Raw genomic sequence first — 13261 nt, 5'->3', positions numbered from 1 at the left:
TAGAAAGGTATAATTATAAATTTGGTAAATGGGAAGCACGTCTGCAAGTGGTGGCCTTCCACCCCTACCCTCTTCTCAACTCCCAAGCAGAGATAAGAGAAGAGATCGATCCATCTCTATATATATATGTGATTCCGTACCTCTCTTGGAAAGCAGAGACGGAAGTGGACAGGAAAGAAGAAAATGGGAGGATCAGTAATGGGGATGGTGATGATACTAGCACTAGCAGCATCAATTTTGATGGGTTGCACGGATGTAGCATTAGGCTTGAATGAAGCTGAAAAGATCCATGTAGGTGGGAGAGTACTGTGCCAGGACTGTACTCAGGAATGGAATAAGTGGGCTTACGGTGGCAAGCCTATTAAAGGCAAGTACATTTACATTTAATTCTAAAATGTAGTATATCTATATATAAGTGGTCATTATTGCATTATATAATACAATACAAATGCAATAATAGTATTAAATAGTGGACTAATTTGCAGGTTGCAAGGTGTCGGCCATATGCATGGACGAAAGGAGAAGAATTGTACATTATGCAAGTGATACGACGGACGAATTGGGTGAATTCCAGTTGATTATAGACAAGCTCGTCAATGGGAAGCAAATTAAAACGGAGCTATGCTCTGTGAGGTTGGTCTCGTCCCCAGACCCAACTTGCAACGTTTTCACTAATTTTGGGAATGGAGTCTCCGGGGTTAAGCTCTTTCGTCAATTGGCAACGGCGTTTAACGACAACTTTATCAAATATTCGCTCAACCCTTTCTATTTTACCACGCCTATGTGTGATCAGCCTGATACTACTTCTTCTTCTACCACCACACCATCCAACTCCAACCAATACGTTGGAAACAACAACAATAACTACTGATCTGATCATTCATCCATTTGTAATTTTTTTTTTTTTTTTTTTTTTAATGATGAAGCGTTCACTTTCCCTAAATGTAATTTAATTTCGTACTTCAATTGTTCAAGATGAATTTCCACGACCGTCCTATTGGAATTCCTGTAATGCAATCATCTTATATTGTATTGTTATATTCATCTATATTTTGAGTACTTTTACTACTCTTGGCTTGGTTTCGTGTTAAATTATGATTATTTTGACGGGCCAAAACAATATTTTGTAGTTATATTTTAGCCACCTACGCTCCAAGTTTCCAACCAACCAAAATTTTGAACCCATATTTGTAGTCTAAATACATGTCACTGTAATTTAATCCCCGGGTTTTCGTTAGAGCCACGTGGACAAAGCCTGGCCTCCACCCTTGCCACCCAGTAAACCAGTCGCCTTTTTTTCTTTTTTTCTTTTTTTTTTTTAATTAAATAAACCAGTCGCATTTGCTTCATTGTGAAGGACCAAAGAAAGACCCAGATCCTTGGAGAGTTGGGAGTTCGACTGAGTCCTGAGCCTGAGTCATGGCCACCCGCCTTCCCAGAACAATAGCATCCTTATCTATGATAAGGAGGTTAACGGCGGAGGATTCCTCTTTTATGGTTACAGCGGTGGGCCACGGCGGCTCTTTTAATCTCAGGCGGGCTTCTTCTTCATCATCATCATCATCCGAATCGTCGTCGTCAAGTAAATCGCCCAAGGCGGAAAAGAAGCTGGTGGACCGGCTATCAGCGGTGATAGACGCCGTCAATGACCGAAAACTCCCTCCCGAGCTACGTGGCCAACGCAACGCCGTCAGGTATTACATTCCAATGCTCCCTCTTGTGTGTTTTTGCCGGTCGGGTGTTTTTTCCGACCGTTTCAATTATATTCGACTCTGACCAGGAACAACTCTATTTTCTTCCAAAATAATCAATGAAAGAAAATCAAACATCTGTAAAAATTCTGTTGCACCCGATTTCCCCAATTTCCGTCTCTACGGTAACCATTGGATGTTAGATGCTTATATATTTCTTGCAGAAAATCCTAATGTCCCCAATTTTATTTATTTATTTATTTTTATTTTTTTTAAGAAAAAGGGAGCTTTACTTCCCTGTTATCCTACGGATGCATCAAATTCTGAAATTTTTATTCATGGGGTTAATCAATTCAACAGGTCAGAAACTGATATAGTAAATATTGTTGAGCAAAGAATATGGCATTCCATGGAAGAAGGGCAGTTTGAGAATTTACCAGGGAAAGGAAAGCCTCTTAACCTCAATACCAATCCTCATGCAGATCCGGCTGAAGATACCTTGTATAGAATCCTTTCAAGGAATAATTGTGCACCGGAGTGGGTTGAACTCAACAAAGAGATAAGGAGCAATGTATCTCAATGGCGGTTAGCACTGAAGAAAGCGTGGACAAATAGATGCAACGGAGATCACTCCAAATGGGCTGAAAGTTCCCAAGCTCTGAAAATCCAGCTACGGGACATTAACAATAAGGTCAGCAACATAATTTTTATTTATTTATTTATTTTTTTGGGGTGTACCCCAAATCAATAGAACTAGAAGTTGCTTCTCTGTTGCAATTATGGCGTCTTTTTGATATGAAAATGCCCATGTTTTAGAAATGTTGTATAGACGAGAACAACTCATGGTGGGTGTACATGTGAACTGCAGGTTTTCCGATACAATCTGATTGTTCCGTTTGGCCGCCAAATATTTGGACTGAATTGGCAGAAAGAGTTGGATCGTTTGGAAGAGTAATGCAACTCCTTTTCTGTTTTAAAGATCTACGTAGGAAAAGTGTGTTAGTTTTAGAAGAAGGCAAACTACTTATTGTATGGTTATTACCTCTTTTTTTTTCTTTTTTTCTTTTTTTTTTTTGGGCAATAAGTTATTATAGTAGTTTGATAGCTGCAGTTGATTAAAGAGAAAAATGGATCTGACATGTTACAGGGGTGGAAACCGAAGTATGAATCGTCACTCTAATAAACAATGGCTATATGTATTTTGGTGATAAATCATGAAAGTGGTATTATTCCTTAAACATGGAACTGCTTTGATTCTGTCGATTCAGAATCAGAATAGCCAATATGAGATTACTGTCCAATCAAAGAAACGAGTAGAAGCTGTGGATCATGATGAAAGGGTAGTTTCAGTTTCAGATAAAGTCTAAAAAGCATTAGACTTCATTTATCAGTTTTTTCTAGTTAAGAATCATAAATGTAAATGTAATTATGGCAAAACTGATGAAATTTAAACTATATAACACTATACCACGATGAATGTTGAACTTATATGAACAAGTACTGTCAAAACTGATATACTAGCAAAGAGAAAATATTTAACCAAATAATACACAGACAATCATGTTTATCCAGCCAATACATTGAAACTGCAAGTAAGATTTCAGTGTGTTCCAAGTATACATCTTTGTGTAATATCAATTCAACTGAGTGAACTTGATTTAGCTGCAAGATGAATGAGTGCTCGCTTGTGGTAAGTGGTGCGAAGCTTCTTGTATTTCTGCACAAAAGGACCGAGCTCGATCTCCCTATCAAGAAGCTGCTTGTGCAGATTTTCAGATTCCTCATCTGTCTTGTTCATTGCATCTGCAAACAAAGAGCGGAAAATAAAGGTGATACAGTAATAAAGAAAAAGTAGCTTTTATCAAATTTGCCTTCTCTACATTAATTCTTTCATGTTTAAGCACAGCCACTAGGTACAAAACAACAGAAAGCAACTTGAGCTTGAGCACAAAGAAATCGCGCAATTCAGATTTCCAACTATAAATTATCATATTCTATATACCTTGAAGCCTTTGGAGAAGGGAAGCAGGGGAACAGAACCTCAACGTTTCTTCCTTTTGTCTCTCAAGCTCATGTAGCTTCTCCTCGGCAGCAGCCAACTCTGTTGTTCTAATAATTCTGCACTGTGACCATACAAACAGGAAAAAAGGTTTCACAATCAATACAATAAATTCGACACTACCTAAAGCAGAATAAATATGAAACTTTACCTGATTTCTGAGCTCCATAATGCATGGTTCCTTTTCCAAGTTCTCCCCTATGAGTTTAAATAAATTCAGGATCTGTTTCTCCATGCATAATTCAAATGTGCATGACCGATATAACAAAAACTAGTAGATACCAAGAAAAGAATAACTCACTTGCTAGCTGCAGTGTTTCTTTGCGAAGTTCATCTCTGAGCTGATAATAGTCAAGTTGCAAAAAAATATCCAGGAAAAATAATCAGAACATAGACTCAAGTATCACAATAGCAAAACTACTATATATTGGGAAGGCATCAACCATCATGCTTATTAATAGACCATACTAAATCAAGCGCAAAAGTCATTGTATTAGCACAATACCCAATATATTAGCACAATACCCAATATTCACTAACAAGCGTTTTAAAAGGAGATTGGTGCATGCACTTTATGCACTTAAGTATTATAAACAGATTCCCAACTGAGAGAAAAAGCTTCTGTACTTACATTATTTTGAATTTTAACCTGATCGATTGAAAGTAAAAATTGATGGTATGCATCCTTGTCAGACAAAAGCTTCCTTAACTCGTCAACACTGAAAAATATCCAATGAAAAACAAGAGAATGATAAATATTAATCAATAACGTGTACCCCAAATGATACATATTAATCAATAACGTATACCCCAACTGCAAAATAACACATCAAAATGTAAAACACAACAATAATTAAATGAAATATGAAGTTAATAACTTTTACAAAGATGACTAATATATTCACAAATAGCAAAACAGATTATTTGTCAAGTGGGCTTTAAAAAAATAAAATTAAATGACATAACAAACGTGCAAGAAATTAATCTTCTCTTCATAACAGAAAGAGAAGTGGATAACATAACATCAAATACCTACATGCAATATTTTAACAATAATTTCCTTTTTATTTCTCTATTGGTGACATTAACTATGCATACAAATGAATAAGCAAGTGATGACGATACTATTAGAACAGTGAATACAGTGCTTGTCTAAAGATCAATTAACCTAGTTCCATAAAGTCAAGATATCACTATACGATGTATCTATGATTAATAACTATAAAATTTAGTCATGAGCATGAGGAACCTTACCTCTTATCCTTCAAAACAGCAATCACACCCGCTGCTTCAGCAGGTGAAATATGAGCTGGAGACTGTGGTCTTTCAGTAGACCTTTGTAAACTGAAGCTGCTAGAAGAGTTGCTACTTGGTGTTGAAGGACGAGAAGAGCCCGGGGAGCTAAGGACGGATGGAGGATACCAAGACTGTGAAGAATTATCCTGTTGATGTGGCTCAGGTTGTTGCTCCTGTGATCCCCTGCAGACAAAATGGGCAAACAAAAATGCTTAGAACTTTAATGCAAAACATATCAAGTTAAGGCGAAAGAGATACAAAAAGGTTAACACATAATTCAAACCACACAATTGCCAGGTTCAACTCTCTGACGCATACATTTCACTCAGGTTGGACCTCCATTCAAGTATTAAGACACAGAAACAAACTAAAATTAACCACAACGAGTTAACAACTTTGGAAAGCTCCTTTTCTTTATTCAATTTAGCACTACACAAGAGGGGAGAATGCATACTCCAATAACCTAAAAATTATTCCCGTAAATACAGTCCAACCAAGATTTCAAAGAACGGAAGCTGTGAGTCTATGACAGGTCCAGGAACGCACATGTGAGATAAAAGAAGTTGGGTGGTTCTGGGGTTAGAGGAGGAAAAACCAGCTTGATTATCTAAACCATAACTACAAGTATAGCGAAGTTTTGAGTTTCTCACGTTCCCAGAGTATGTACAAGTTACAAATCCATAATCCTATGGCATAGCAATAGTCCAAAATTGTACATCGCCTAGCTTGTATCCAGAGACAGACGCCAAATGGTTGCTCTCAGATTTGACTGAACCACCAAAATAACCAAATTTACGATTTTAATATATTATTTAAGAAACAAAAACCATTTAATGTCGGTCATTTAATTTAGGTAATCTTAAGAGTTACAAAGAACATCGCACACCATCGAAAAGCATCAACTCTCAAATTCATATAAAATCACACACATGATCCCTAATTATTTGTAACCTTCACATGTTAAGATAGAAATCCAATACGTCTCCCCAAGATCAGACGCAGCAATCTAAATATTAAATAGCCAATAAAAGAAACCCTAAAATCAAAGCTTCGGAATCGAATTTCAACATTACAGTAACAACAAATCCTGATATTCAAAAGAAATTAACGATCAAAATATTGAAAAAAAAAAAAAAAACCTAAATAATGAGGAATATCAAACTCAATCGAAGGCAATATTCTCGAGAGTCAAGAAAAGAAAGCAGTACCAGAATTTAAACATGGCTTGGAGAGCGTCTAAATAGTCCGACCAATTAACTCCGTCAAATTAAAATAGTAGAATCGAAACCCTCGAAACCCTCGAAACCAAGAAATTTATTAACTTTCCGGGGAAGCCAATAGAGAAATGCAGGTGCTCAAAGCCAAAGAAACAATCCCTCCCTTCTCTGTTTTTCTCTAGGAATGGAGTTTGTTTTTTTGACACATATTACGTTTATGCCATGACAACGGTTATCACTTTAGTCTATGGGCTACGTGTCATATCCTGATTGGTGATAAACACGTGTGCATTGAACATATTGCAGGATGGCCCTTCCTAGCAAATACAACGAAACAGCCGAGTGATTTACCATTACCCAAAAAAAAAAAAAAAAAAAACAAAAAAAGGAAGCAGCCGAGTGATACTGATAACGATTTTTATATAAATTAATTTAATTCAATTCGTTTATCAAAAAATAAAATAAAATCCCGAATTCGAAATAAATAAAATAAAATTATATTTCGATCGTTTTCTTCTTCTGATTTTCCAGTCATTTACTATAAACTATGAAAGTATATTAATATCATATATTGTGTGTGTGTTTTGTTTTGTTGTTTGTTTATTTGTTTTTTTCGTTTTAATGTTTGCAATGTGTCTCTGTTTCGTTTTGAATATAGATATGCTAAATTTTCATTTTGGGAAGCACACTATACCCTGATCCGATTCTATGGTTCGGCCCAACTATAAAGAGACTCTGTTGGGCTGGAGTGGATTCAACTGTTAACTGATTTTATTTTTTATTTGTTATTTTGGATAGATAGAAATTCCATTATATATATATATATATATATTCCAACAAAAAAAATTTCATTACAAAAAAAATAATAATAATAAATAAAATAATCTGATTGAAAGGGAAACGATGGTATCTCAAATTCACAAACTTATATAAGTATGGGTTTGAGGACCTAGCAACCAAGCCAAACCTTACTTGAAAATTCCATCTTATTTAGAAATATTTTAGTATTATGAAGTTGCAAAAGCCAATCTGATAGTTCCTGCGGTTCAATCAAAGGGTTTCATTCATGGTTTTAATTCCGCAATACGGAAAGCTCCTTCCAAACTATAAACTCAAAATCTCCATGTTTTATAATCAATTATTTTTACCGGATTAATAATATTGTTTGAAGTCCCAGTTATTCCTAATGCCTGATAAGAGTGCTTTTATTATTATTATTTTTTTTTTTTTCTTTTTCTCTTTTTGGTGAATTATTATTTTTCCTTATTTGATACAATAGAAGTTTATTCTCCGCATATTTTATCTTTTAGACATCAATAAAGAGAAGATCAAATCAGCCTAAAGATCAATTGAAACAAATAAACTAAAATGCGATTTAAATCAAAAAGAGTGACAAACTCTTAATCTTTAGCTAAGCTCTCATTGTCTGTTTCAATGATGAGCCTATGAATTCTTAAAACTCTTAGTCGTCCATACACCATGCAATACAGCATCACTTTTATATGTGAAAAGGAGGTTTCATCTGACAATTGCTTTCATATATATATATATATATATATATATACACACACAACTATTTTAGTAACCATTTTTTATTTTTTTTATGTAGTACGTAACATTAATTTATGGGTTTGAATTTAACAGTGGCTATCATAATTGAAAAAAAATTAAACAAAAAATTCTCAAGCAGCCGTTTAAAGTTACTTTGGAGAGGTCCATAAAATGTAGGCCGTATGGCCACCTTTGGATCTCTCTCACGTACTGATGTAAACGTGTTAATCACTAGATTAGATATATGAAATTATGTGCTTGTTTGTAGGGGTGGGCTTGATTCGGTTCGGTTCGGTTTTGTAAACTTTTTTAAATCGAACTGACCGGTTCGATTTGGATTGGATACAAAACCGAACCGAACCGACCGTTACATTCAACCCAAATCGAACCGAACCGAATGAATATTTTTCGGTTTGGATTGGATTCACGGGTTGGGCTTTCTAATGGGCTTCGGCCTTTTTTTATTTTTGGTTTAGGCCGGTTTGGCCCTTATAATGAGCTTCACTTTCAGTCCAATTTTTTTTATTTTTGGTTTGGGCCAGTTTGAACCTCACGATGGATTTCGGCCCAAATATTATTTTTAATGTTTCTTCTTCTTTTTTATATTGACGAGTTTCACTTATTTATTTTATTCAGGTTTAATTTTCATTAGTTTTACAATTATTAAAATATTTTCATATTAATTTTTTTTTTAATATTTTCATATTAATTAGTAAATTCACAAGTGAGGTTGGTCCAAGTATGCTTAATATTTTATTTTCAAAGTTGCAGGTTCAAATAAATAAAAGGGATAATATAATATTCTTTTATGCTAGTACTGATATTATCATGTGAAAAAATATATTACAATATAATGTAGTATAAATAATATGCATTATGTTTTTTTAAAAAAGGGAAACAATAAGGATGAAGAAATCTTCTTACCAAAATATAAATAAATAAAAAAGAAGGACAATAAAGAGAACCATTCCCCATCGGATTCTTATCCTTGTCCTGTTGTCATTGTTAATGCTCTCCTTTATTTTTATTTTTTTTTCTTTTTTTTAAATAGAAAATTTATTAAAAAAATATATACCAAAAGCTTTGAGGGGATATAATTATTCACATGCATATTTTTTTTAATATTTCATGAATAAACCTTCACCTTTGGATTATTATCAAAATACTAATAAAAATAAATAAATAAATGTATGGGTCGGTTCGGTTTGGATTGGGTAAATTTTCTACCCACCCGTAACCCGAACCGAAAATCACGGGTTCAATCCATATGTAATCGAACCGACCCGCTTAACAGTTAAAAACCAACCCAAACCGACCCAAATAGTTCGGTTCGGACGAGTTGGTCGGTCCGGATCAGGTTTTGCCCAGCCCTACTTGTTTGTTGGGCCCAAAAAAAAAATTTAATAATAATAATAATAATGGTATTATGTGTAATGTACATAAAAAAAATTCCAAATGCTATGTAAAAACACATAAGTATATATAATATTCACATGTTTAAATTTGTACCTTCAAACTCATGATTAAGGGGCCACAAATGGTACTTCATTTTAAGTTTTTTTGGTCAACCATAAATTAAAATTGGTACTTAGTACTTTAGAGAAAGACTTTTGAACTAGTAAATAAGAAAGATTGTTATGTATTTTCAGTAGGTCGTGTTGGGGTTTCTGTCTTTTGCTTTTTCCTTTTGATTTTTCCAAGTTTCAGAGCTTTTGCTTAGTGAGATGTATCCAAAATGTTGAGAGGGCCATGTGGTGAGTTTGTAATGTTTGGATTAAGATATATATATATTTATATATATTGGCTTTAATGCTGGGCTGTCAAATATGTTTGATAGGTGGGGAACTCTTGGATAGATAGCCATGTGGATTGTTTTAAGTTTATTCTTTTCCATTTTTTTTTCTTAAAAAAAAATATGTTGAAGGACTCACGAAATCCATCTATCATAGTATCATTTTATCTTAGCTAGAAACATTAATTAATTATAGTTTAATCACCTAATTTAGCTTAATTGGCTCTATTTTTGTTATAAATTTCAGTTTACACATGAAATATTAATAATTAAACTAGTATTTTCCTCTAAGCTTATAATCCAATTTGGCTATTTTTAGGTACATAAATTATAAGGACTAATACAGGATCTCTGAAGATATTGATGGATGAAACTGGATAAAAAGGTAAAGTGCTTTACTGAATGCCAAGCCATCAATGAGTAGGAGCTAAAAATTACAATGATATATATCATGCTCATAAAATTTGACTTATTAATTTTTATTTATTTTTGGGTGAATAATTTGACTTATTAATGTTTATTTATTAACGGATCTGTCCTCTAGATTATTGTTTCTCTCCAAACTCTCATATATTCTGTCCCATTGATTTGACTATATATATATATTTATATATACATGTAGCTCATGTTAAACAATAATTGTACCAGCAATATTTAAAAAGAGAAAGCAAAGTTTTTACTTCCTCTTTTGTCGCTGCTAACAAACTCCGTTAAGACCAATCAAACATTTTTTTCTTTTTTGCGTTCGAGCCACTGACTAATGAGCATTAAAATATTTAATCAATTTGATTAATTACTTTTAATTAGTTTGTCTCTTCAACAATGACCGCTTAATCATCATTTCAATCACAAGCAGACAAAGTACAGTAGGTCTCTTGGACATTTCGGGATCGAAATTCGGAAACTCTCCGTTTCCAAAGAGGGTTAAAGATTTTTCTTATAGAAACCGACAACATTACCATTCCAATGTAAAAAAGACACATTTAGTCGTTTAAGTCTTCCTTAAACTAAGAAACTATTCCGATTGTGATATATATTGCAGGCAAAAACATCCACGCCCAGCAAGTGGTAATTAAATTAAGTTAACATCGATGATTTATTCCCAAAACAACGCCTTTTGTCCAGTTTCCAAAAGGTTCTTTAGGAATTGAAAGGCAGAAAATTTAAAGCAACTTGGCATGTTTGATTTTATGGATATGATGTTTTAATTAATAAGCTATGGTCCACACATGGCATGGAAACATGATTAGGTGACTTACTGAGCGACTGATGATCAATAATTTTCACCAAACTTGGTGTGCTAATTATCTCTCTCTGTCTTGCTCCTTCTTCAAAGGAAAAGATATCTAACCGACACTCTCAATCAACCAATGTGAATTAATCCAAGTTTATCCATTCGGATTTCAGGTTTCGAACATTAATTCTGTGAAAAAGTTAATGCTATAATTATAAACATGTATAAATATTATAAATTTGTATGATGTGCCCACACCTCATGAATATTATGATTACTTGATAAAAGATGAGAAGCTGATGAGATCTTTAATAAGGAGATTTAGGACTAAAGCAGAGTAGATTAAGATTCACTTTCCCAAGTTGTCCAACCGTGCCTCCTACATAAAGGTATTGGACTCTTCAATTAATTTTGTTGCATATATTAGTTTAAAGAAAGAGAAGTGGGAAAAAAATTTTAAAAAAAAAATCTCTAAATTAATTGCAACTACATGACCGTTGAACCCTTTGCTATAGCTTTTTGTTCCTTTAAGAAACATGAACGACCGCGTTATAACTGCAAAAACCGAGCAAACAAAGCATAAAAAATTATATAATTGTATGAATTAACAATGTCATTTCTGCACCAAAAAATATAGCAAATTAATCTATTTGTTTAATTTGTGTGGAGAACGAGTGCATTTCAATTTTCATGATAGGATATAAAGCAAAAAAGTAATTGTTTAAATGGAAAAAAGTAACATAAATTTTCAGGTTGAAAATCATGTGTCTAAAATCTTTTTCATGCTTAATCCATTTATAGAAGCTTTTTTTTTTTTTTTTTTTCGCCTCTAGCTTTTTGTAGTTTTGTTTGGGTATAACACACATTTGGCTTTAGGGATCTCATTTTTTGCTGCAAGACAAACATCAGTTTCGCATCATTCTCCACACCTGCCTTTTCTTTTTTTCTTTTTTTCTTTCTTTTTTCTTTCTTTTTTTTTTCTTTTTTTTCATCGCCTTTACTTAATCACGGGAAAAATGCTTTTCATGAAGATGCACAAAACCCTAATATTTTGGTGTTTTCTTCTATTTTGAAAACCTTTCACATCTTTCATCTTCTTCCTAAAAAGCAGGTTTTTCTTTAACCCACCCATACTCTTCGGTATCGTATTCCTCGATACAATTTCTTAAGCGCTAAGTAGCACCAAAAGATATCGTTGATTTTCTGCTTTTAAATACGGCTATGGTGCTATATGCATTATATATATATATATATATATAGAGAGAGAGAGAGAGAGAGAGAAGAATATGATTTTCTTTAGAACTAGAGGTACTCAAATCATTAGGCTTAGCTTCGTATTGTACACTAAATAGTTTATACCATGTACTTAATCAATTCTTTTCTTACAACTTTAGCAAAAGTTTTTGGAATCTACTATATAATGGTTTTCCCATGTGGAAAAGTTCAATTTTACTTTATAATTATATTACTGGCAATTAATAAGAAAATAAGGGTCTGGAATTATTTGATTTGAATATAGATTAGAACTGGTAAATTAATATTATATTAGAGTCGAAGCTCATTTCTAACTTAAAATCCTGAATTTAATAGTTTTTCCAAATTTATATTTCTTATTATCTATATTCTATACAATTTTATTTAATTACTCTCTCTCTCTCTCTCTCTCTCTCTCTCTCTCTCTCTCTCTCTCTCTCTCACTTCTCTGCCTTTTCTCTTGTCTAATGGCCAGAAACCCATTTTATGACATAGACACTTTGATGGAATGTGGTTGGCAATATAACATAGGCCTCAATCAGCCAAATAAGAATATTATTTATTGACAAAAAAAATCAATCATTAATTTCTTATCCACACGTTAATCATATAAATAAACTTTTTTAAAAAAATAATAATAATGAAAAAAATTCCAGGCCACCAATATTAATTAGTCAGTCCTCAACCTTTGAAGCATAGGCAATAAGTGTATCTTTAAATCTTATTTTTATCCAAAAAAAAAAAATGTTTTACCCTTTTTTTTGGTAAATAAAGTTTCATCTTTAATATTAATTTTATAAATATGCATTTTACATATTAAATGGTCAGGTAAATATATAATTGTTATATGTAAAAGTTTTTGTTGTTTTATCTCAATCTATACTTAATTTGCTGAATAAAAAGTTATGCACTGATTTATTTGCAAATATAATTTTATATATATATATATATATATATATAAATTAATTATAAGATTATGATTATCATTCACAGACTGACCGTTTCATTATCTTTTACCACAAATGTTATTAATGGAATCCTAATGCAAATGCTGATGCTAACATCAAATGTTTATTACTTAATTAGTTCTTTGCAATGCTGGACTCCATTTTGAAAACAAAGTGTGCCGGCAATAATTAATTATATAAAAAATTAGTTATTAGAGAT

At 32.9% G+C, this 13261-nt stretch overlaps 3 protein-coding genes across 3 annotated transcripts in view; 2 read left to right on the top strand and 1 right to left on the bottom strand.

The window, feature by feature from the left end:
- The first annotated feature begins 50 nt into the window (after window positions 1-50).
- Window positions 51-948, top strand: LOC107432058 (uncharacterized). The gene is made up of 2 exons (XM_016043113.4): window positions 51-367; window positions 486-948. Exons 1-2 carry the CDS (start codon window positions 184-186, stop codon window positions 869-871), a joined length of 570 nt encoding a protein of 189 aa, XP_015898599.3. The 5' UTR covers window positions 51-183; the 3' UTR covers window positions 872-948.
- Window positions 949-1338: 390 nt separating this feature from the next.
- On the top strand, window positions 1339-2744 carry LOC107432057 (uncharacterized). Its single transcript, XM_016043112.4, has 3 exons — window positions 1339-1694; window positions 2052-2382; window positions 2560-2744. The coding sequence occupies exons 1-3, from the start codon at window positions 1420-1422 to the stop codon at window positions 2644-2646; spliced, it is 693 nt and encodes a 230-aa protein (XP_015898598.3). The 5' UTR covers window positions 1339-1419; the 3' UTR covers window positions 2647-2744.
- A 385-nt stretch (window positions 2745-3129) lies between these two features.
- LOC107432056 (vacuolar protein-sorting-associated protein 37 homolog 1) overlaps window positions 3130-13261 on the bottom strand; it is a 97856-nt gene continuing 87724 nt past the window's right edge. Inside the window, exons 2-8 of the mRNA XM_016043111.4 lie at window positions 6255-6344; window positions 5005-5229; window positions 4382-4469; window positions 4052-4091; window positions 3902-3948; window positions 3694-3814; window positions 3130-3494 (exon numbers count right to left, since the gene is read on the bottom strand). Of these exons, the coding sequence (XP_015898597.3) occupies window positions 3331-3494; window positions 3694-3814; window positions 3902-3948; window positions 4052-4091; window positions 4382-4469; window positions 5005-5229; window positions 6255-6268 (699 nt within the window). The 5' untranslated portion in view covers window positions 6269-6344 and the 3' untranslated portion in view covers window positions 3130-3330. The remainder of the gene's footprint in view (window positions 3495-3693; window positions 3815-3901; window positions 3949-4051; window positions 4092-4381; window positions 4470-5004; window positions 5230-6254; window positions 6345-13261) is intronic.

The sequence above is a fragment of the Ziziphus jujuba genome, chromosome 11, assembly GCF_031755915.1.
Source record: "Ziziphus jujuba cultivar Dongzao chromosome 11, ASM3175591v1".
NCBI lineage: Eukaryota > Viridiplantae > Streptophyta > Magnoliopsida > Rosales > Rhamnaceae > Ziziphus > Ziziphus jujuba.
This window is presented reverse-complemented; position numbering and strand designations above follow the sequence as displayed.

Coding starts and splice junctions, on each gene's coding strand:
- LOC107432058 (XM_016043113.4), top strand. CDS start 184: ATGGGAGGATCAGTAATGGGGATGGTGATGATACTAGCACTAGCAGCA. Junction 368..485: donor CGGTGGCAAGCCTATTAAAG/GCAAGTACATTT, acceptor ACTAATTTGCAG/GTTGCAAGGTGTCGGCCATA.
- LOC107432057 (XM_016043112.4), top strand. CDS start 1,420: ATGGCCACCCGCCTTCCCAGAACAATAGCATCCTTATCTATGATAAGG. Junction 1,695..2,051: donor GGCCAACGCAACGCCGTCAG/GTATTACATTCC, acceptor TCAATTCAACAG/GTCAGAAACTGATATAGTAA. Junction 2,383..2,559: donor TACGGGACATTAACAATAAG/GTCAGCAACATA, acceptor TGTGAACTGCAG/GTTTTCCGATACAATCTGAT.